This window comes from Ursus maritimus, unplaced genomic scaffold (assembly GCF_017311325.1).
Source record: "Ursus maritimus isolate PB19 unplaced genomic scaffold, ASM1731132v1 scaffold_14, whole genome shotgun sequence".
Taxonomy (NCBI): domain Eukaryota; kingdom Metazoa; phylum Chordata; class Mammalia; order Carnivora; family Ursidae; genus Ursus; species Ursus maritimus.
This window is the reverse complement of record NW_024423786.1, coordinates 39,428,106-39,451,498: the sequence shown is the minus strand read 5'-3', so window position 1 is coordinate 39,451,498 and position 23,393 is coordinate 39,428,106. Positions and strand designations below refer to the sequence as shown.

At 49.0% G+C, this 23,393-nt stretch overlaps 1 protein-coding gene across 4 annotated transcripts in view; it reads left to right on the top strand.

The window, feature by feature from the left end:
- DAG1 (dystroglycan 1) overlaps positions 1–21,978 on the top strand; it is a 65,374-nt gene extending 43,396 nt beyond the window's left edge. For all 4 annotated transcript variants that reach the window (XM_040628811.1, XM_040628812.1, XM_040628813.1 and 1 more), the window contains 2 exons: positions 2,858–3,239; positions 17,156–21,978. In XM_040628811.1, the coding sequence (XP_040484745.1) occupies positions 2,964–3,239; positions 17,156–19,558 (2,679 nt within the window). In that variant the 5' untranslated portion in view covers positions 2,858–2,963 and the 3' untranslated portion in view covers positions 19,559–21,978. The remainder of the gene's footprint in view (positions 1–2,857; positions 3,240–17,155) is intronic.
- The last annotated feature ends 1,415 nt before the right edge of the window (positions 21,979–23,393 follow it).

The following is a 23,393-nucleotide window of genomic DNA, read 5'->3' as shown; positions in this document are numbered from 1 at the left end:
AAAATACATCTACCTCATCTTCTTAGACGTGGAAGTCCAGTTTTTTTCTTTTAGGCTTTATTTTTGATGTCTCGTTAAATGAAATCCTTTGTTATCCTGACATTCTACTATATTCTGAAATTTTGGGATGCCTGGGTGGCTCAATCAGTTAAGCATCTGCCCTCAGCTCAGGTCATGATCCCAGGGTCCTGGGATGGAGTTCCACATCTGGCTCCCTGCTCAGCAGGGAGCCTGCTTCTCCCTCTCCTTCTGCCCCTCTCCCTGCTTGTGCTCTCTCTCTCTCTGTCAAATAAATAAATAAAATCTTTAAAAAAATAGGGCTAGGTGTAACTGCTGCTTATGAGGTTATTTTCATAGAAAAATACGTATAAATCAGGAATACCTGGGTGGCTCGATCAGTTAAGCGTCTGCCTTCAACTCAACTCATCATCTTGGGTCCTGGGATCAAGTCCCGCATTGGGCTCCCTGCTCGGCGGGGAGTCTTCTTCTCCCTCTGCCTACCACTCCCCCTGCTTATGCTCTCTCTCTCTCTCTGACAAATAAATAAAAATCTTAAAAAATAATAATAAAAATTTTAAAGTTCTGCTTTTTACATTTGTATATCTAATCCACCTGGGATTTATCTTATTTATGATGGAGAAGTTAGGAGGACCCTAATTGTATTTGATTTTCTACATAGATGGCCACTGGTCCTGGTGCCTTTGAACAGCTCCTTTGCAAGCTCATTTTGGGCTCTCCTTTTGGTTCCACAGTCCACTTCTACTGTACCACTGCAATGCTGCTTTAAATATAATAGCTTTAAGGGGCGCCTGGGTGGCACAGCGGTTAAGCATCTGCCTTCGGCCCAGGGCATGATCCCGACGTTGTGGGATCGAGCCCCATGTCAGGCTCCTCTGCTGGGAGCCTGCTTCTTCCTCTCCCACTCCCCCTGCTTGTGTTCCCTCTCTCGCTGGCTGTCTCTATCTCTGTCAAATAAATAAATAAAATCTTTAAAAAAAAATAAATAAATATAGTAGCTTTATGATAAGTCTTTGTTTGGTAAGCTAGGACTCCGAACCTTCAAAATTATTTTACTTGGGTTTTGACTGTCTCATGAATTTTAGTTCAAAAACAAAGTAGGAACAGGAATGGCAAAATCAATAGCAAAAGAAAAAAAAACCCCAACCCTGTTGGAATTGGCTTGGATTTGCATTGACTTAACAGTACACTGCCCACTTGAGTGACCTTGTTTTTTTCAGCAATATTATTTACTTTGCATTACCCCAGTCAAAAAAAATATCATGTGGCCCCTCAGCAGCTTGGCTCAGGGCAGGGCTTACTTCTTTTTTAGAATGGTAAATTGCTTATGATGACTCTGGTCACCTTGAGGATACCAGGCAAGTCCCACAATGCATCTGGGTGGCTGTCAGCCTTGGGGCAACTGTCCTGAGCTGCCTACTGAAGCAAGTCAGGGGTATGAGGGACAATGTGCAGCGTTCTAATCTCTTTTTTGGGGGTGGGGAGCAAGAAAGGCCAAATAAGTTTTGTTCACTGGCACTGAGTTTGCAAATATGGGCTTAATAAACCAGTCCTGTGATTAGTGCTTGGGCTGTGAGGAGTGGGCAATTGCTGAACTTGTCTGTGCAAATACTTGGTCTTCTAGTCTCTTCAAAAGCATTGTTTTTTTTTGGGTTTTTTTTTTTGCCGGGGGGGGGGGAGAGGCAGAAGGAGAAGGAGAAAGAGGATCTTAAGCAGTCTCCATGCCCAGCATGGAGCCAGTTGGAGGGCTCGATCTCACAACCCTGAGATCATAACCTGTGCTGAAATCAAGAGTTGGACACTTAACCGGTGCTTAACCAACCACCCAGGCGCCCCAAAAGCATTGTTTTAAGACTTAATAATTGTTACATTAGCCACATTGTTTGATCTCTCTATACAGAAGAAAATTTTTTCCCCTTGAAATATTGCAAAGTAAATTGCAGAGATTTCTGATACTTTATCCCTAAATCCTTCAAAATTAAGGATAGCCTCTTATAGAACCACACTGCTGTCATCTCACCTAAGAAAATTAACAGTAAATCCAGTCTCCACCCCAGTGATAAAATTCCCCAATTACTCCTTTTGAAGCTGGGCTTATGAGTTTTTTGTTTCTTAAAGTTTTTTTAGTTTTTTGTTTTTTGTTCTAAGTAAATCCATATCCAGTCAAGATGCACACAGTACATCTGGTTGCTGTTTCTAAATCTAGAACAGCCCCCTCGTGTTTAGGGGTGTCAGCATTTGGACAGACCAGGCCAGTTATCTTGTAGAAGGTCCCACATTCTAGATTTGTCTGATTGTGTCTTCATGACTCCTGTGTTTGCTATAAATTGGGAGTTAGGCCTAGAGCAGCCCTGCCCAACAGCAAAATAATGTGAGCCACACATGTGATTCAATATTTCCTGGTAGCCACGTGAAAAAATAAAAATAAGAGGGAGGAATTAATTCCAGTAATATATTTTATTTAACACATTTCTTTATTTATCATTTATTAATATGTATTATTTACTTAACATTTTATTTAATAATATATTTTATATCCAAAATAATATCATTTCAGTATGTAATCAATATTTTAAAAGTATTAAGGAGACATTGTACGTTCCTTTCTTATGCTAACTTTTCAAAATTTAGTGTGTATTTTGCCCTTAATGGGCTAGCCACATTTCCAGTGCTTAATGGCCACATGTAGCTGGTGCCTCTGTACTGGACAGCACAGGGTGAGACTTGATCCAACTCAGGGTAGTTGTTTTTTTCAACACTTAGGGGGTAGTAACTGCCTGTGTACAACTTGGAAACCATGGGGTTTGCTTAAGTCTGAGTCTACTCTCTTCTTTTTCAGGCCCTGGGATGGAGCAGGTGTGCAGAGGGTGAGGACCCAGCTCTGGGACCAGGTCACTTGCCTCCTTTCTTAGTGAGACTGTCGGCTTGAGCAGATCCAGGCCGGGATGAGGATGTCTGCGGGCCTTTCGCTGCTGCTCCCCATGTGGGGGAGGACCTTTCTCCTTCTGCTTTGTGTGGCCATGGCTCAGTCCCATTGGCCTTCGGAGGCTGGCAGGGACTGGGAGAACCAGCTTGAGGCGTCCATGCACTCAGTGCTCTCAGACCTTCACGAGGCTGTTCCCACAGTGGTGGGCATTCCTGATGGCACGGCTGTCGTTGGGCGCTCATTTCGAGTGACCATTCCAACGGATTTAATTGCCTCCAGTGGAGAACTCATCAAGGTGAGACTGGATATAAAGCTTATATAAATGAGGAAGAATCCTCACCTGCATTTTGGTTTTAGTTGTTTTTTGTTTTTGTTTTTTTAGTTTTCCATTCTAAGTTCCAGTAATTCTGAGCTCGGTTCTTCCAGGACCTGTGCAGTTACCATAGAGAGGGACAACTACTGATACTCACAGGGGGGGTCCCCAGATATCTCCAAATAGCATCCTAAACTTTTATTCTTGCTCCCGTTTTTGAAGGTGTTACCATTAAAAAGCCTTTACATCTGTGGTTTGGAAAATTTCATGGTCATTGGGGTAGGATTTGATGGAAGGGCTTATGTGTAGGAAAAGGTCTTCTTTCATTAACCATGGCATTAAACCCAAGAAATACAGAACTTTGAAATGATTTTAACCTGTTTTTATAAAATAAGGTATGAGTAAATATAGGAGTCTTGCTCTCATTTGGTGTTGTATGTTTACTAACGTATTTGATCACCTAAGAACTGGTATTAGTACCCAGACTTCAGCCTTGCCCCATCTCCTTTGGGGAAGCAGTCCAGAGAACAAGGGGATCAGAGACCCATGTGATAGAAGAGTGTCTTGGCTGGCCCAAGATGGAAATCAGGTGAAATAGGAAGCTTTTGTGTCAAGAAGTACCATCCCTTTGTCTGGGGTTGTGGGTCCTTGGAATTTCCCCTGGATCCTGGGTGAGTTTGCACAGTGGCCACATGATGGGTTGGGTATATCCCTCAAGTTATGAACATCTCTTAGAGCAGAAGTCAACTCTTTTTCTTAGAGGGCCAGATAGTAAATATTTTAGGCCTTGCAGGCCATGTGGTTTCTATTGCAGCTCCTCAGCCCTGCCAGTATAGTACAAAAGTAGCCATAGATAATGTGTAAATGAATGGGCATGAGCACGTTCCAATAAAACTTTACTTATGGACGCTAAAACTAAAATTTGAATTTCATGTAATATTCACATGTCAAAAGATATTCTTTCGATTTTTTTTTCTCTCAATCATTTGAAAATGCAAAAACCGTTTTTAGCTCATAGGACTTACAAAAACAGGTGGTAGGCCACGTTTGGCTCTTGGCCTAGTTGTCCTATAGCATTCTTCCCCTAGAGGTGTGGCTTGAAAATGAACCAAAAATATCCCAAGATTTGTACTTTGTGATGGTAGTTTTTATATCTCTTTTGCCTTTATTTTTTTAATTTTTATTTTTTTAAAGAACCCATTTTTCTTTTTTTTTTTTTAAAGACTTCATTTATTTGTCAGAGAAGAGAGTACAAGCAGGGGGAGCAGCAGGCAGAGGGAGAAGCAGGCTCCCCACCGAGCAGGGAGCCCGATGCATCAGGGCTCCATCCCAGGACCCTGGGATCATGACCTGAGCCGAAGGCAGACGCTTCACCAACTGAGACACCCAGGAGCCCCTCTCGTTTGCCTTTAGACTTCTGCAAACACATAGTGTTCTGGTTATCTGTTGGTGTGTTTAAACTGCCAGAAGTTAGTGGTTTAAAACTCCTGGTTTGTTTTGCTCACAATTTTGTGCCCAGGAATTCAGGAAGTCAGAGCTCATCAGAAACCTCATTTCTGCTTCACATAGTGGCTCATCTGGGGCCAGAGGGTCCACTTCTGTAAATGGCTCATTCATGGCTAACAAGTTGGTGCTACTGTTGACAGGGAGCTTAGCCGGGGCTGTTGGTCAGGGTCGTTGGTTCCTCTCCGTGTAGACCTTTCCATGGGCTGCTTGGATTTCCTCACAGCAATTAGCTGGGTTCCAAGAGTGGGTATTCCAAGAAACAGGAAGTGAAAGCTGCCAGTCTCTTAAGGCCTGGCTTAGTAACTTGTACAGCAACACGTCATTGTACTCGTTGGTCAAAGCACATGCAGCCTCTGGTGGGTCCTTACCAACTTTCTCCCCTCTGACCCACAAGCCCCAGGCATCTACATTAGACATGGTCACAAACGCTATGCCACTCTTCCCACTGAGATGTGGATCTCTGCCGCTTTCCCTTGAATCTGGGTGGACCCACTCCTTACCTGCATCTTCCCTGTGCTCCCCTCATTTTCCCTGGTGGCCCCCTTCTCTTTAGGTCATGGCTTGTTCTCAGGGTGGCTTTCTGATCTCAGATCCTGGCTTAGTTCCACAGAGCTCATTCTAGTTTGCGAAGTTTTCCATGTCATCTTTGTAATGCCCCAGCAAGCCAGATGCTAGTCTGACCATTAGGAAAAGAAGAGTGGCAGTTTTGGAAGTACAGTCCTTGTCCACCTTCACATTTGATCTTCTGAATATCCAAACCCTGTAGTGGTTGCCCTTCTTCCGGTGGTCACTGGAATGTTTTACACAGATTAGTTTTGACGAGAGCTGCCTTGAATCAATACAGTGAGCTGGGTATTTGCTGTATCTGGCAGAGAAATATTTAACAGGCTTATTCACCAGGGGAGTAAAGAGATTTTACTGGGAAAACAGGATTTTATGTGAGCACATTTATCTGTAGAAAGCAGACCATTTAGTAGCTGATCAGCCTGTAGAAAAACAGATGAAAATGTGTGACTGTGTCCCAGACGGTCTTACCATCAGGGTTGTATGGGGTGGGAAATCAGATCAGAAAGCATGACTTCATATCTGGATCTTCGGTTTCCCTAGATGTAAAACAGATTAATAAATCTTTATATAAAAAGAGTTGGGTTTTTTTTCTCTTTGTAATAATGATATATAAATGTGTGTTGTAGAAAAGGGAGAGAGAAAAATCTCTTGTAGTTCCTACCACTCAGAGTGAACTCTTCTGTCATTTTCTGTGTTCATGAGGAGCTGTCCATCTCACACACACACACACAGACATCTTAGACCTGGAATCATACTGGCCATGTATTTTTTTTAATTTTTAATTTTGTTTTTGTTTTTTATATATTTAAAATCAATTGACATATAGTATATTATTAGTTTCACAGGTAGAGTTTAGTGATTCATCAGTTGCATATGACACCCAGTACTCATCACATCACGTGACTTCCTTAATACCCATCACCCAGTTACCCCATCCCCCCATCCGCCTCCCCTCCAGCAACCCTCAGTTTATTTACTATAGTTAAGAGTCTCTTACGGTTTGTCTCCCTCTCTGATTTCGTCTTATTTTATTTTTCCTTCTCTTCCCCTGTGTTCACCTGTTTTGTTTCTTAAATTCCACATATGAGTGAAATTATATGATAGTTGTCTTTCTCTGACTTATTTCACTTAGCATAATAACGTCTAGTTCCATCCATGTTGTTGCAAATGGCAAGATTTCATTCTTTTTGATGACTGAGTAATATTCCATTGTAGATATGTACCACATCTTCTTTATCCGTTCATCTGTTGATGGACTTCTGGGCTCTTTCCATATTTTGGCTGTTGTGGACATTGCTGCTATAAACATTGGGGTACATGTGCCCCTTTGAATCTGTGTCTGTACTCTTTGGATAAATACCTAGTAGTGTAATTACGGGGTTATAGAGTAATTTTTTTTTTTTTTTTTAAGATTTATTTAGAGTCTGGGGTGCCTGAGTGGCTCAGTTGGTTGGGCATCTGCTTTTGGCTCAGGTTGTGATCCTGGGGTCCTGGGATCAAGCCCCGCATCAGAGCTCCCTGCTCAGCGGGGAACCTGCTTCTCCCTCTCCCTCTGCCTGCCGCTCCCCCTGCTTGTGCTGTCTCTCTCTGTCAAGTGAATAAATAAAATCTTAAAAAAAGAAAAGAGTCGGATGCTGTACCAATTGAGCCACCCAGGCGCCCCCATACTGGACATCTTTTTAGACCTACTTTTTTTTTTTTTTAAAGATTTATTTATTTATTTTAGAGAGAGAGCAGGGACAGAGGGAGAGGGAGAGAGAATCCCAAGCAGACTCCTGCTGACGGTAGAGCCTGACACGGGGCTTGATCTCATCACCCTGAGATCATGACCTGAGCCAAAACCAAGAGTCAGATGCTCAACTGACTGCGCCACCTAGGCACCCCTACACCCACCTTTTTTTATTCACTGTAGCTTGAGTTTTTTCCTCAGGTCATCCATGAGGACTTCCAAAGGTATCCATTACAACTACTACTATCATCCAAGCTACCACTTATTTGCCTCTTCCCAGGCTGCCTCCTTCTGTTCTTTTTTTTTTTTTTTTCAAGATTTTATTTATTTATTTGTCAGAGCGCACACAAGCAGGGGGAGTGGCAGGCAGAGGGAGAAGCAGGCTCCCTGCTGAGCAAGGAGCCCAACATGGGACTCGATCCCAGGACCCTGGGATCATTATCTGAGCTGAAGGCAGATGCTTAACCAGCTGAGCCACCCTGGCATCCTGCTTCCCTCTGTTCTTGACCCCAGACTGTTTTCCACACTGAGGCAAGAGACATTCTTATCTTCGTAAAGCTTAAATCTGCTAACACCTCCCCTTCCCCCAACCAGTACTGAGCTGCACTTAGGATCAAGGCCCATGTGATCTGGCCTCTGGCCTCCTCTCTCTCCTCTTTCCCTTTGCATATCATGTCCCAGCCATACTAGCCTCTTTCTTGACCCACGGACATGCCAAGCTCAGGGTCCACCCTGGCCTCTGGCACACACTTTCTTCAGCCTAGGTCCTGGGTGAGCGTTGGTCTTCTGGCCATTTTGGACAGGGCCAAGTTGCCTAATGAGGATTCACAGGCAGAGCATGGTCCTCTCCTGAGATCAGATGAGATTTGATAGTGTGGTTGTCCTTCTTGCTGTGACTGGTCAGGGGATGTGCATGGGGGATTGGTGATGGAATAAGTCAGTGTTTGCAACAGACTAAGCAATCAGTAGTCTATTGAAGGGATAGAAAAGTGAGTCTCATTCTAAGTGAGCTGCCCTGGCCACCTAACCAAGCCTTGTTTGACCTGCGTGCCTCGAACCTTTGTGGTTACGCTGACTATTTCAGGTCGTGGCAAGTCTGGGACTCACAGTGGCAGAGGGTGTATTGCTTTGCATGAGTCACATGTGCCCATCAGGTAACATCAGCTTCCCAAAGCAAGGGCTTCCCTGTACTTTATACACCAGGCCACAAGGAAATAAGAGAAGAGGGGATCCACCTGCCTGGAGGGGGTAGCCCTGAGGTCCTGGACCCTCTGCTCTGCCTCACGCCTGACACCCTTTTTTGGTGTCCGGACAGCCCTTGTTCAGTTGCAGCTTGCCCAGCGGCTGTTACTTCCCCTGCTGTTCTCTGGCTCTGCCTCGAGAATGGATTTGCTGTTATCGACACCAGCTTAACTCCCAGATGGATTCTGTTGACCTGATGATGCCAGCGGGGGCTGTGGGATACCTCCAGGCCCAGGGGCCAGCATGACCTTCTGGAGAGACTTGTGTCCCAGTACTCCATTCTCTCCTGCAGCCTTAGAACACTCTAAAGCAGGTGGTCCTTGCATGTGCTCCCTTGGACCAGACTGGATACCTGTATGTAAAGCTCACCCCAGGTCAGCTGTCCTTTGCCCTCACAGATGCCTTGGGACCCTAGAGCACCCTCCCTCCTTTGTGTGGATGGGTCCCACAGAAGCCAGCTTGGCCTTTGTTGGCTAGATCATCACTGTCCCAAGTTGGCCACAGTATAAGTTACCCATCTTGACTCTTGCCTCCCTCAGGAGTGGCTCCAGCTCCCTGCAGATGCCTCTCCTCTGACTTGAGTGAGCGAGGAACTGGCTGAGGAAGGTGATTATGTGCCTGGAGACGTTCTTATCCCTCCTTTCTAGGGTGGTCAGGAGAGACATCATTACATCTCATGAAATGATTGGCTGCCCCTTCAGATGTCTCATTTTGGTAGAGCCCGCAGGTTGGCTTTTCATTCCCACTTCCCCTTATCCTCCTAGCCTGGATACAATGTGGACTTACCCTCAGCCCAAGATGTCGGCAGACTGGGAGCAGCCCTTCCTGGGACTGTGCTCTCAGCTGCTGGCGTGGGCCCCCAATTGTTCCCCTGAGAACAATGGGTACTCTTTTTGGCCAGGAAGGGGAACTCATGAAAGGACCGTTTCTTTGGATGCTTGAGAGCTTTGTGGCAACCCCGCCTGCATGAGATGAACTGCAGTTTCTTCCTGCCTCGAGTGGGTGTTCCCTGGCTCTGAATGGACCCCTTGTGAACACAGCACACCGGGAAATGCGGGTTGGCGAGGGAAGGCATCTTTGAGGGTGGGTTGTAAGAATGACATTTGCCTAGACACATCAACTCAAATACTTACTGAGGTGTAGACTTGACTTCTGTATTTAAAAAAGAAAAATTTATGGACAAGGGCTGAAGGAGCATGACAAAAGTAAAAATAGATGACTTTGGAATTGGGGGACTGACTAATTCTGAGGATTTTTATTAATGGCTGTAACTATGCTAAGCTGTCCCTTTCGGGGGAAAAAAGATTAATTTTTGTTTTTAGATGAGAACAGTTAACATCAGGTAAAATGATTCCTAACTCAGACCTGAAGGGCACTGGCTGGACTGGACGAGTTGTGTTCAGAATGTGATCCTGTGGCCTTGGCCTTTGTGGCAAGAGCCGTGTGCTGGTTTGAGGCTTGCATGTCTACCAAAGCTCGTCTCTCGTGGGTATGGCTCTGCTTTACTCAGCAAAGCAAAGGCCTCTTGTACCCACTTCCACCATGGTTCCTCATCTTATGTGGGGACGGAGTTTCGGCTCTTTGATCTCAAACCAGAGGCTCTTCCGGTTGACCTGTGCCATCTCCCTGCAGCCTAGTCATGTGACTGTCCGTGTGTGTCATTTACAGAAGCTGAGCTTGGCCACAGAGTAGATTTGTGTCATTGTCATAGTCCAGGGCCCAGATATAGGATCACCCGGATGTGAGTCTGCACCATGGGGGCTCTGAAACTGGACTGGAGGCTCAGACTCCATCAGAGGGACAATTTCCTCTCTCCCTAGGCAGAGGAGAGCACATAGTAGGCCTGCGCAGAGGATGCCTTGATTACCTCATGTGTCAGTGCCTCTAGGGTGTTGCGTATGGTACTCAGCCATAGATGGCTCCAGGTTGGGCCAGCTTTGCAACTTGGCTGAGGAGTGGGGAACCGAAAGGTCAGGAGTCAGTAACCAGGTCTGAGGGATGGCAGGGACTTTGCCAGGGAAGGCTGCTAGAGGCCTAAGCGGTGGGGTATCCCAGGGCAGCAGTCTGTGCCACTTTGAAATGGACCACTGAGGGGCACCTAGGTGGCTCAGTTAGTTAAGTGGCTGACTCTTGATTTGGACTCAGGTCATGACTGCAGGGTCATGGGATCGAGCCCTGTGTCAGACTCCATACTCAGTGTGGAGTCTGCTTGTCCCTCTCCCAATTTTTAATTGGATTCTTTGTGTTTTGGGTGTTGTGTTGTATAAGTTTTTTATGTATTTTGGATACTAACCCTTGAATGGATATGTCATTTGCAAATATCTTCTCCCATTCAGTAGGTTGCTTTTTCATTTTATTGTTTCCTTCACTGTGTAGAAACTTTTCATTTTGATTGTAGTCCCAATAGTTTATTTTTGCTTTTTTTCCCTTTGCCTCGGGAGATCTATCTAGAAAAATGTAGCTATGGCCAATGTCATAAAGTACTGCCTGTGCTCTCTTCTAGGGTTTTTATGGTTTCAGGTCTCACATTTAGGCCTTTAATCCATTTTGAGTGTATTTTTGTGTATGTGTAAGAAAGTGGTCTAATTTCATTCTTTTGCATGTAGCTGACCAGTTTTCCTAACACCATTTGTTGAAGAGACCGTCTTTTTTCCATTGGATATTCTTTCTTTCTGTGTTGAAGATTAACTGACCATATAACTGTGGGTTTATTTCTGGGTTTTCTGTTCCATTGATCTGTATGTCTCTTTTTTTGTGCCAGTACCATACTATTTTGATTACTACAGCTTTGTAATATAACTTAAAGACTGGAATTGTGATACCTCCAATTTTGTTTTTCTTTTTCAAGGTTGCTTTGGCTATTCAGGGTCTTATGTGGTTCCATACAGATTTTAGGATTGTTTGTTCTAATTCTGTGAAAAATGCAGTTGGTATTTTGATAGGGATTGCATTAAATCTGTAGATTCTTTTTGGTAGTATAGACATTTTAACCATATTTATTCTTCCAATCCATGAGCATGGACTGTCTTTCCATTTCTTTTTGTTATCTTAGTTTCTTTCATCAGTGTTTCTTTTTTTTCATTTATTTATTTATAAAGATTTATTTATTTATTTATTTATTTATTTGACAGAGAGAGGGAGAGAGAGACAGTGAGAGAGGGAACACAAGCAGGGGGAGTGGGAGACGGAGAAGCAGGTTTCCCACTGAGCAGGGAGCCCGATGTGGGGCTCGATCCCAGGACCCTGGAATCATGACCTGAGCCGAAGGCAGACGCTTAACTGACTGAGCCATCCAGGTGCCTCATCAGTGTTTTATAGTTTTCAGAGTACAGGTCTTTCACCTCTTTGATTGAGTTTATTCCTAGATATTTTATTATTTTTGGTAGAGTTGTAAGTGGGATTGTTGTCTTAATTTCTCTTTCTGCTGCTTCATTATTAGCATATAGGAATGCAACAGATGTCTGTACATTGGTTTTGTATCTGGCAACTTTACTGAATTCACTTATCAGTTCTAGTAGTTTTTTGGTGGAGTCTTTTCTATATATAGTATCATGTCATCTGCAGTAGTGAAAATTTTACTTCTTCCTTACCAGTTTGGATGCCTTTTATTTCCTTTTTGTTGTCTAATTGCTGTGGCTATGACTTCCAGTACTGTGTTAAATGAAAGTGGTGAGAATGACATCTTTGTCTTGTTCCGGACCTTTGGGGCCAAACTCAGTTTTTCCCCATTGAGTATGATGTAAGCTGTGGATTTTTCATATACGGCCTTTATTGTGTTGAGGTATGTTCTCTCTAGACCAACTTTGTTGAGGTTTTTATCATGAATGTATGTTGTACTTTGTCGAATGCTTTTTGCATCTGTTGAAGTGATCATATGATTTTTATCCTCTCTCTTACTGATGTGACATATCACATTGATTAATTTGCTAATATTGAACCACCTTTGCATCCCAGGAACAAATCCCACTTGATCCTGGTGAACGATTTTTTTTAATGTATTGTTGGATTCAGTTGGCTAGTGTTTTGTTGAGAATTTTTACATCCATGTTCATCAGAGATACTGGCCTGTGGTTCTCTTTTTTGGTGGTGGCTTTATCTGGTTTTGGTATTGGAAACTTGCTTTTTGATGAGGGATTAAGTACTGGAAGCTCCTCTGTCCATTTGCTCTCTGTCCAGGCTTAGAATCTGATTTGCAGTGAGACATGTCGCTTGGGTTGCATGGTGTTTGGAACAGGTGCTATATCTTTATCAAACCGGTGTTTACTACGTTCTACTGTGTGAGAGAGAGGGCAGCAGTGAGGCAGTTGGAGAGAATGCCCCAGAACTGAACTGGGAGTCAGTTACTAGTTTCTGCTAATATAGACGAAAGAGTGACCCAAACCTTCACACTTGGCAGTTCCCCAGTCGTTGGTCATGGTGATTCGTTGTGGGCATTGCCGGGTGGGTAGTCTTTGGAGCTCCATGTGGGTCTGCCCAAGCTTTGTGGTTTTGATTCTTATTTTTTTTTTGTTTTGTTTTGTTTTTAAAGATTTTATTTATTTATTTGACAGAGACAGCCAGCGAGAGAGGGAACACAGCAGGGGGAGTGGGAGAGGAAGAAGCAGGTTCATAGCAGAGGAGCCCGATGTGGGGCTCGATCCCAAAACACCGGGATCACGCCCTGAGCCGAAGGCAGACGCTTTAACGACTGCGCTACCCAGGCGCCCCTGATTCTTAGTTTTTGGATGTACTTTTATGGACCAAGATTTCTAAAACGGTGTGGGGCAGTTGGAGATCTTGTTTTCTTCAGTGGTGGGCTTGCCTTCTATCTCAGAAGCATGTCTTCTCTGAGGGTTGCTGAAATTGGAAAGATTTCTGACTCTATGTGAGCCTGTGAGCTAGAGCCTATGATCTTAAATCAGCCTTCTTCCTGCAGTTTCTGCCTCCTATAGGTGTTTCCACTGACAGCCTGAAGGCTTCCTTCCAAGGTGGCTGCTTTATGAGGTCAGCAGGCCTTGCCTCCCCCAATTCCAAGGTCGTGTTGGTATTTGGTGATGGAAGGCTGAGTGATCTGAAACCCTGGGGGAGTCCCCTGACCTGGACCAGCCTGTCACTCAAACACACGGACTGGTGCTGATGAGCGCTTCACACAAAGCTCTGATTCCTGCCTCTTGCCTGTCATTCCTGCCATTAAGGGTTAGTTGTGGGTGGTACAGCTGGGGCAGAAATCTTTATTTGACCCAGAGACCCCCAAGGATAGTCTGAATCTCATGTGCAAACGTGCCGGGATAGAGCACATCTGTTTGAGAACGAAGAGGTGAATGCTGGTTTTTGGTTTGCCCCTGCAGCAAGTTCTCTCCTCCCCCAGGCCCCTCAGGGTTTTCATCCACTGCTGGCAGACAGGTCCCAGGGACTTGTTTCCCTGTAGAGTCCTGGCTTTCCCTTCCTGTGGCCTCCCCACTTCCCTTTGATTCTTTGAGCTTCTGCTTTGGGGGATGACCAGGGAGAGAGGGCCCCAGTGTGTGCTGGGTCCAGGGCCAGAAGGAGGCCTGGGGGGTGGGCTGTCCAGCTGTTGCTGCAGCGGCCTCACAATGCATACTGGGTGCTCCTCTCAGCCCAGACGTGGGCGGGGAATCAGCACCCCCAGAGAATCCAGCAGCCTGTGCCTGGCCCTGTGATTGTACAGGGAGGTCATCGTTTCCCCTTTTTACAGATGAGAAACCGGGGCTGAGGTTGGGTCAAGCCCCAGCCTGCCTGGAACCGGGATTCAGCCAAGGACTCCCGGAGATGGGGCTTCCTGTCGCGTCTGCTGTTGTTACAGGGAACTATGAGTCCTGGCTTGTCGAGGGGGCATCTCTTTCCGGAGGAACTTTCATATCCTGCTTCACCCTTAGGCCCTGAGAGGAAAAGCATTCTAGAGCCTGGGAGTTTTGGAGGCTTGGGAAGGTGTGTGGAGTTCCCGTGGGCAGAGGGGCTCCCGCTTTGACGGGGCAGAGCAGGTGCTACAGTTAGCAGCCGCTCAGCTGAGCGCCCTCAGGAGGGAGGGACTGTTAGTGGAATCCGTCAGGGACTGCGGACACTGCCAGCCCCTTAGGCATGTTCAGGCTTCCCAGGTCAGGGGCTTTCCCCAGATGGCCTTGAAAATGCAGAGACACCAGCTTGCTTGGGACTCGGCTAGGCTCCTTGTAGAGCTCGTATTTGTTTTGCTTCCTGTGGCCCTTTATTGAAGCGAATCACTGCCACTTAAACTGCTGTCTGGGCCTGACGTTCCCAGTACCAGCATGCTCAGAGATGCATGGATGTTAGAACTTTTGGGTTGGTACCTTTCCTTCCTGTCTGAGGAGTCCCCAAGACCCTGGGGACTGTCTGCTTCAGGTTTATAGATCCGGGTCAGACACCTGTTGTGGGGCAGGGCATGGCCTACGCTCCGGAATCCTGAGGAGCCCGGATCTGCAGAAGGAAAGGCAGAAGTGTAGGTTGGAGAGGCTGTTACATGTTATTAACATGTAATAATGTTACTTGGCATAAAGTAGGTGTATGTCTTCCGAGGGTGGCCGTGTGGGAGCCTTGGCCAGAGAGCGGCTTGGGCTTAGTCCTTAGGAAATGTCTGGCAGCGAAGCTGTGGCTGTTGGGGTCAGCAGAATAGGAATTGAGCCAGGCTGGGAAGCTTGAGGAGGCGGGGCCCTTCTCGGTGTTCTCTGTTATAAAGTGCCCTTGTGTAGCTGGTGAGACTTGGAAAAGCACTGGGACTACTTACTCATCTGTGCGGAGGGAACACACAGGGCTGGGCACAGGGCCTGGCTACTCAAGAATGTCCCACGGGATGACTTCACCTGGAGCTCTCCATTCTAGGCCCTCCCTCTGCTGGGTGTGCTGTCATCCTGGTGGTGGCCATTGGGATGGAGTGCGGTGAGGAAACATACTTAGGTGGCTGGAAACCTCGCTACACCCTGGCTCACCTACTGCCCGCCTCTCAGGACCCCAAGCCATACCCCACCATTGTAAAACATTTCATGGTTCCATGACTACTCCATTTGGCCCTTACAGCTTTGCTTCCTGTTTTTTGCAAAATGAGAGCATTTAGCCTTTGCTTTACATGTTTATATGTGGATGTGACAGTTTTCATATTTAACATAACTGAACTGAAAAAATTTAAAGCATAGGCTTGTAACCAAAACATTTGAAATAAGTATTATTTTTGTAGCTAAAAAAGATTTTAAAGGAAAAATATATTTAGTGTTTTTCATGAATTTGAAGACACCCATGTTTACAGATATTTTACCATTTCTGATGTTGGCAGCATTTGCAGTAGATGGTGACTGACAGGACGGGTTCTTCGTGGTGCCTTAAGTAGACGGTGGAGCACCTCAGGCACTGTGATGTCGCAGAGGAAGCTCTTCACAGACCCTCTGTGATCTCAGTGGCTCAGAGCAGTCACTAAAGGACAGCTCCAGTAACAGTAACTTCTAATAATGTCAGATGTCTTCTCGTGGGTTTTGCTGGAGGTGGGGAATCTGTTTATAGGGGAGTATCTAGTCTCTGGTGAGATTAATGGAATGACAGGTGCCTGGCTTTTGGCAAGAGGAATCCTGAGGAACCAGAGCCTCTAGGGAGCCCAGCAGGCATGGCTCTGGCCTTCCTGCTGCGGGCAGAGAAACATTTTAGTGTCCCTCTGCTGACAAGCAGTGGCCGTGCAGGGCCATCCCTGGGCTGAGGCTGGCAGTAAGACGTGCCGTTTGTTGGCCAGTGTTGGCTCTGGGCTTGATGGGACAGGACCGTGGAGCTGAGAGTGCCTTTCATTAGACCGGAGAGTGGGTGCCACCTTTCTTGTGTTGGGGGCAAGAATAGGTGTTTCCCAGAGGTGAGAGTAGTCATGGATAGGACCTGGGCAAGAGACAAGCCTTGTTTCCCTCTTGTCAGTTGATGGTAGAAGTTTCTCTGGCAGCATTCCTTTGGGTACCTTAATTATTACCAGTTATGTCCCTGCGGAAAAGGACTTCTACCCTAAAATAGGAGCACCTGGGAGGTGCTGTTCGGTGGATTATGGGGGTGAGCTCCTTAGGCCTGCTTCTGGGCCCAGCTCTCCCAAGGACAGAGGTGGGCTCTGTATATTTCCCAAACTTAGTTGACTAAAGAACTCTCCCTTAGACCAGAGCTCCTTGGACTCTGATGAACACTCTTCTAGAGTAGTTTCCAGTTCCCCACCCTGGGGGTTGGCAGTTTTTCTTGAGGTTTGAAAAGCCGGGGTAATTAAGACATTAGATATAGCTAACTGTATTTGCTCCCCAAATGTGTCCCACTGTACTTGAATGTATGTCCCACTGACATGGTAGTTGTAAGTGAGGCGTCTGGGGACATTGAGTTGTCCCTTGCACCCAGGGTCGTGTGCATTTCCACTTCCGGGCAGGAAGGGCATACAACTCCAGCAAAACTGTGATGTCTGCAGAGGGCAGGGAGAAGGCTGAGACAGGGTTGGAAAGGAGTGCTGAGGGTTGAGACACTTGGGGCCGACTCCGCAGGCCAAGTGGGCGAGCAGGTGGCAGGGTATATCTCTGTTGTGGAAACCCACAACATTTTGAGCTCCATGGCATCAGTTCTCTGGGACGAGATATGTGTCTGAGTGCCACTGCTGCCGTCTCCCCGTAGTGTGGCCTTGGGCAGTCATTTGCCTTCCACGCTAGCCTGTCTGACAGCCCCAGTCTTTCGTGACAGGTGAATGAGAGCTCCAGGAGAGGAGTTGGTTCCCCCAACAGACATTCTGTGTTACACCTTCAGCCTGTCGCACGGTTCAGGCTAGGCCGGGGAGGAACTGTTGTGATCACTGTCAGCTTAAGCATCGACAGTACCACTGAACTCACGCTGGTGTCTCTTTCAGGTGTCAGCCGCGGGGAAAGAGGCCTTGCCGTCCTGGCTGCACTGGGACCCGCAGAGCCACACCCTGGAGGGCCTCCCTCTGGATACCGATAAGGGCGTGCATTACATTTCAGTGAGTGCCACGCGGCTGGGGGCCAACGGGAGCCACGTCCCCCAGACCTCCAGCGTGTTCTCTATCGAGGTCTACCCTGAGGACCACAGCGAGCTGCAGTCTGTGCGGGCGGCGTCCCCAGACCCTGCTGAGGTGCTGTCCTCTGCCTGTGCTGCCGACGAGCCTGTGACTGTCCTGACGGTCATTCTGGACGCTGACCTCACCAAGATGACCCCAAAGCAGAGGATTGAGCTCCTGCACAGGATGCGGAGCTTCTCCGAAGTGGAGCTTCCCAACATGAAGCTGGTGCCCGTGGTGAACAATAGGCTGTTTGACATGTCAGCCTTCATGGCTGGCCCAGGCAATGCGAAAAAGGTGGTAGAGAACGGGGCCCTGCTCTCTTGGAAGCTGGGCTGCTCCCTGAACCAGAACAATGTGCCTGATATTCGTGGTGTGGAGGCCCCCGCCAGGGAGGGCGCTATGTCCGCCCAGCTTGGCTACCCTGTGGTGGGTTGGCATATCGCCAACAAGAAGCCCCCTCTCCCCAAACGCATCCGGAGGCAGATCCATGCCACCCCCACACCTGTCACTGCCATTGGGCCTCCAACCACGGCCATCCAGGAGCCACCATCCAGGATCGTGCCTACCCCCACGTCTCCAGCCATTGCTCCTCCAACAGAGACCATGGCTCCTCCAGTCAGAGATCCTGTTCCTGGAAAGCCCACGGTCACCATTCGGACTCGAGGTGCCATTATTCAGACCCCGACCCTAGGCCCCATCCAGCCCACTCGGGTGTCAGAAGCCGGCACCACAGTTCCTGGCCAGATCCGCCCAACAATGACCATTCCTGGCTACGTGGAGCCCACGGCCGTCGCCACCCCTCCCACGACTACCACCAAGAAGCCACGCGTATCCACACCAAAACCAGCCACGCCTTCTACTGACTCCTCCACCACCACAACTCGAAGGCCGACCAAAAAGCCACGGACACCCCGACCGGTGCCGCGGGTCACCACCAAAGCTCCCATCACCAGACTGGAAACCGCCTCCCCGCCTACTCGCATCCGCACCACCACAAGTGGGGTTCCCCGTGGAGGAGAACCCAACCAGCGGCCAGAGCTGAAGAACCACATTGACAGGGTGGATGCCTGGGTGGGCACCTACTTCGAGGTGAAGATCCCGTCGGACACCTTCTATGACAACGAGGACACCACCACTGATAAGCTGAAGCTGACCCTGAAGCTTCGCGAGCAGCAGCTGGTAGGTGAGAAGTCGTGGGTGCAGTTCAACAGCAACAGCCAGCTTATGTATGGCCTGCCCGACAGCAGCCACGTGGGCAAGCACGAGTACTTCATGCACGCCACGGACAAGGGGGGCCTGTCCGCTGTGGATGCCTTCGAGATCCACGTCCATAAGCGCCCTCAAGGGGACAGGGCTCCCGCACGGTTCAAGGCCAAGTTTGTGGGTGACCCCGCCCCCGTGGTGAATGACATCCACAGGAAGATCGCCCTGGTGAAGAAGCTGGCCTTTGCCTTCGGGGACCGCAACTGCAGCACCATCACCCTGCAGAATATCACCCGGGGCTCCATCGTGGTGGAGTGGACTAACAACACGCTGCCCCTGGAGCCCTGCCCCAAGGAGCAGATCGCGGGCCTGAGCCGGAGGATCGCGGAGGATGACGGGAAGCCTCGGGCCGCCTTCTCCAACGCCTTGGAGCCTGACTTCAAGGCCACGAGCATCGCCGTGACAGGCTCAGGCAGCTGCCGGCATCTGCAGTTTATCCCTGCGGCACCGCCCAGGAGGGTGCCCTCGGAGGCGCCACCCACAGACGTGCCGGACAGGGACCCCGAGAAGAGCAGCGAGGATGACGTTTACCTGCACACGGTCATCCCGGCCGTGGTGGTCGCGGCCATCCTGCTCATCGCTGGCATCATTGCCATGATCTGCTACCGCAAGAAGCGGAAGGGCAAGCTCACGCTCGAGGACCAGGCCACCTTCATCAAGAAGGGGGTGCCTATCATCTTTGCAGACGAGCTGGATGACTCCAAGCCCCCACCCTCCTCCAGCATGCCACTTATCCTGCAGGAGGAGAAAGCCCCTCTCCCCCCTCCTGAGTACCCCAACCAGAGCGTGCCCGAGACCACTCCTCTGAACCAGGACACCGTGGGAGAGTACACGCCCCTGCGGGATGAGGATCCCAACGCGCCTCCCTACCAGCCCCCCCCACCCTTCACGGCCCCCATGGAGGGCAAGGGCTCCCGTCCCAAGAACATGACCCCGTACCGGTCGCCCCCTCCCTACGTGCCCCCTTAACCCACAAGCGCCTGGGTGGAGGCAGGGGTAGGGCAGGGCCCTGGAGACAACACGGTGTTGTCTGTGGAGACCGGTGGCCTGCAGACCATCGCCCACTGGGAGCCGACACCTGACCTAGCACACACTGACCCGCGCGAGGCCCGGCCGAGCCCGCCCTCTCTGGTCCTCCAAAACCCCAAAGCAGCTGGAGAGACTTTGGGGACATTTTTACTTTTATTTTTTGCCTAACAGCTTTTTGTTTGTTCATAGAAAATTCTTTGCTGCGGTTTTGATGGCTGGCTCTGAAAGCGCTGTTTGGAGTAGAGGTAGACGGAGGGAGCGAGGAGCCGTGAATGAACTCGCAGGCGGTGCTGGGCGGCCTCCCGGCGCTCTGCGTTTTGCCTTTAACACTAACTGTACTGTTTTTTCTATTCACGTGTGTCTAGCTGCAGGATGTAACATGGAAAACAGTAGCTAAAGATTAAATTCAAAGGACTTTCAGAAGTTAAGGTTAAGTTTTTACATTTAATCTGCTGTTTACCTAAACTTGTATGTATAATTTTTGGGTGGGTATGGGAAATTGCTTTGCTAAAAATAAGCTCCCAGGGTGTTTCAAACTTAAGAGAAGACCAAGGGACAGTATTTTTTATCAAAGGAATCCTATTTTTTCACACTATGTAAACTTGGTGGCTCTGATAGTGCAGAGCCTGACTGGGGGCCTCCCGGCTGTGGCCCTGGGGCCGGGGTCCTGGTGCTGGGCTTGCTCTCCCGCTCTTGCCAGGGGCCGGAAGCTCGAGGGGCCTCTTGGCCGTGGACATCCACCCCCCCCCCATGCACGCTAGTGGCCCACCACCAAGGGGTCTTCATTTCCATGGAAAAGGGACTCCAAGAGGCAGTGGTGGCCGTGGCCCCCAACCTAGGTGCTCCAGGGTGGGCCGGCTGCTCGTGGGGTGGCTGGGGAGGTCGAGGGACTCGACCACATCAACATACTTTCTTTTACCTTCTTCTGTGTGTTTTTTTACCCCTCCTGAAAGGAATATCATGGTTTTTGAAACACTCAGTGGGGGACATTTTGGTGAAGATGCAATATTTTTATGTCATGTGATGCTCTTTCCTCACTTGACCTTGGCCGCTTTGTCCCAACAGTCCACAGCCCCGCCCTGACCCACCCCACCCCTCTTCTCTGGCACTGCAGTCCCGGGCCTTGGGCTGGGAAAGGTCTGGTGGCGGGTGAGGAGTGCCAGCAATAGTTCATAGTAAAAATCTGTGGGCTCTCAAAGCTAATTTTTTACTAAAGTTTTTATACAGCCTCAAATTGTTTTATTAAAAAAAAAGATTAAAAATGGTGATGCTTACAGCAGTTTGTACGAGCTCTTAGTGTTGATTCCATGGAACTGACGGCTTTGCTCATTTTGATTTTTTTTCCCCCTTCTTTTCATAACGGTTTAAATTCTCAAATTACACTGGGCTTCTTTTGCCTTTTTTAGCAGAACGTCCGTCCGTCCATCTGCATCTCTGTCCCGTGACTCAGGGGTGCCCACTCTGCTTTGATTCTCCTCCTTTGGAAGAAACCATTTTGAGCATGACTTTTCGTGATGTCTAGGAGTTATTTTGGGTACCTTTTAGGGAGGAATGCCTTTTGCAATAATGTATCCCTTCTGCGATCCAGGGCTGGTGGGTGGACCCAGGCTCCCTTTGCACACTGAGCAGCCACTTCTAAGCCATATCGACTGTTTCGCAGAGGATTTGCGTGTGCTGCCTCGGGGTGGGGGGGCTGGTCAGAGAGGAGGGGGTCTCCAGCCTGCCCTTCTCAGGAGGGCGTTCCCCCTCTGCCTTTCCCCACAGGGCCCAGCCTCTCTCCCCTGCCCAGCCCTTGGTGGGGTACTCCAATGAGCAGGGCCCCTGTTGGGGGGGGGAGCCTGTGGATGAGGGCTCAGTGGACCTCTGGTGACTGGGTCTCGTGCCTCCCAGCCCTGATCCAAGCCAGAGCTTCCCCATTGCCCCCGAGTCAGGAGCACAAGTGGGGTCTGACCCGGTGAGAGTATTTTTGATGACCTCGTCAAAAAAGAAACAATTCCCAGTGTTCCAGGTGAGGGCTTTGAAAGGCCTTCCAAACAGCTCCGTTGCCCCTAGCAACCCCACCATCAGGCACTGCCATGCAGAGACGTGGCTGGCCCAGAATGGCCTGTTGCCATAGCAACTGGAGGCGATGGGGCAGTGAACAGAATAACAACAGCAACAATGCCCTTGCAGGCAGCCTCGTCCCCTGAGCGCCGGGCTGGCGATGGCCGGTGGACTCTGTGAGACAGAACCAATCTCATATTCAGCTGTTCACCAACCACTGACATGTTTTTATTTCCTTCTATATGATTTTAAGATGTGTTTTCTGCATTCTGTATAGAAACATATCAAACTAAATAAAAGCAGTGTCTTTATTACAATGCCATTGCCTCCAAGCATCTATTTCCCCGGCCCCTGCAATGTTCTAGGGTATGAATGGGGTTCGGGTCTGGTGTCTGCATGACAGGGAAGACGGGACCCAGCCAGGCCCATTCAGAGGACTTGGAGGTGGCCTTTGCGCCACTGACCTGATAGGCTCCATGCCTTACCATTTTTGTGCCCCCGAGAGGGGTGGGTGTGTGCTTCCGAAGCCCTGCCGACAACACAGCTCTCCTTAGCCACTCTTCTGCCTGAGCCGCAGAGAAATCGGGAGCTTCAGTCTCCTCATCTGGGAGGACGTGGGAAAGGTCCCGCCTGCCACAGGCTGTCTACCCCAGAGTGAGGAAGTTCCTGCAGTTCCACCCCAACTCTCACTCCCACTGTCTTGCGGTCTTGGGCCTGGTCAGTCTCCCAGGTAGTCTGCAGAAGGCAGTTTGGGCCTTGGCCTTTTAGTGGGGGAAAGGGGAGAATGGTTTCTGGCCTGACTGTTCTGCCTTGGTTGGGCCTATGGATTCTGGGGGCCTGCCCCTAAGCGCCCTGCCTGGGATGGACAGGCCAGCTGGGTAGCATGACTCAGTGCCCAGGAAGAGGCTGGGTTGTCCTGGGACACTGTCCAGGGTGTGGGAGGCAGGGGACACAGCAGCTGTGTCCAGTGGCAGGATCAGGAGCCATTGGTCACAGAACAACTGGTGCCTCTTCTGGCCTTGCTCCCACCCCCACAGGGTCCTCACTGTCTCCACCTGTGGCCCCCAGGGCTGCTTCTCTGCCCAGAGCCAGACTGTCTCCTATCATAGGAGGAGCTGAGTTCCAACAACTACTTGTAGAAAAGCACTCTGATAAGTGCCAGGAAAGGCTGTCCCCAACTCAGGGACGGGTGCTTCACCCCCTGGGCCTAGCAGCAGAGGCCCAGGAAATAGCCCTGCCCTTGCTCTCTCGGCCTCAGGAAGTTCTGCTTAATGTTTAACCCGAAACTGCTGGGTTATGAGTGGACTTAACTATTCTGAACTTCGGCAGAGAATAGTAAGGTCTGCAGGGCCAGGAAGAAGAGAAGCCACAAGGGCTTCTGGCCTCTGCGTTGCTCTGCTCTTTGGGAATTTCTGATGTTTGGACCAGCAGGCCCCTGCTCCCCAGCACTCCTGCAGAGTCTGTGACTTCTTGGTAGGAGTGGGACTGTACTTACGTCTGAGCTGGAGAGAGGGTGATGGAGGAAAGGAGCAGGAAGGAAGGAAGGGACACAATTGAGGGGACAGGCCCACAGGAATCTACCTTCCCATATACCTCTGACCCGGGGTAAGTTCCCAGGCTCCCTCTGCCCTGGCCTCCTCGTGTATAAGGTGGGGACAGAACTGGTCTCCTAGGGGCTCTGAGACACTGAGAATTGGGATAGAGTCACTCCAAACACATCTGCCTGTAAAAG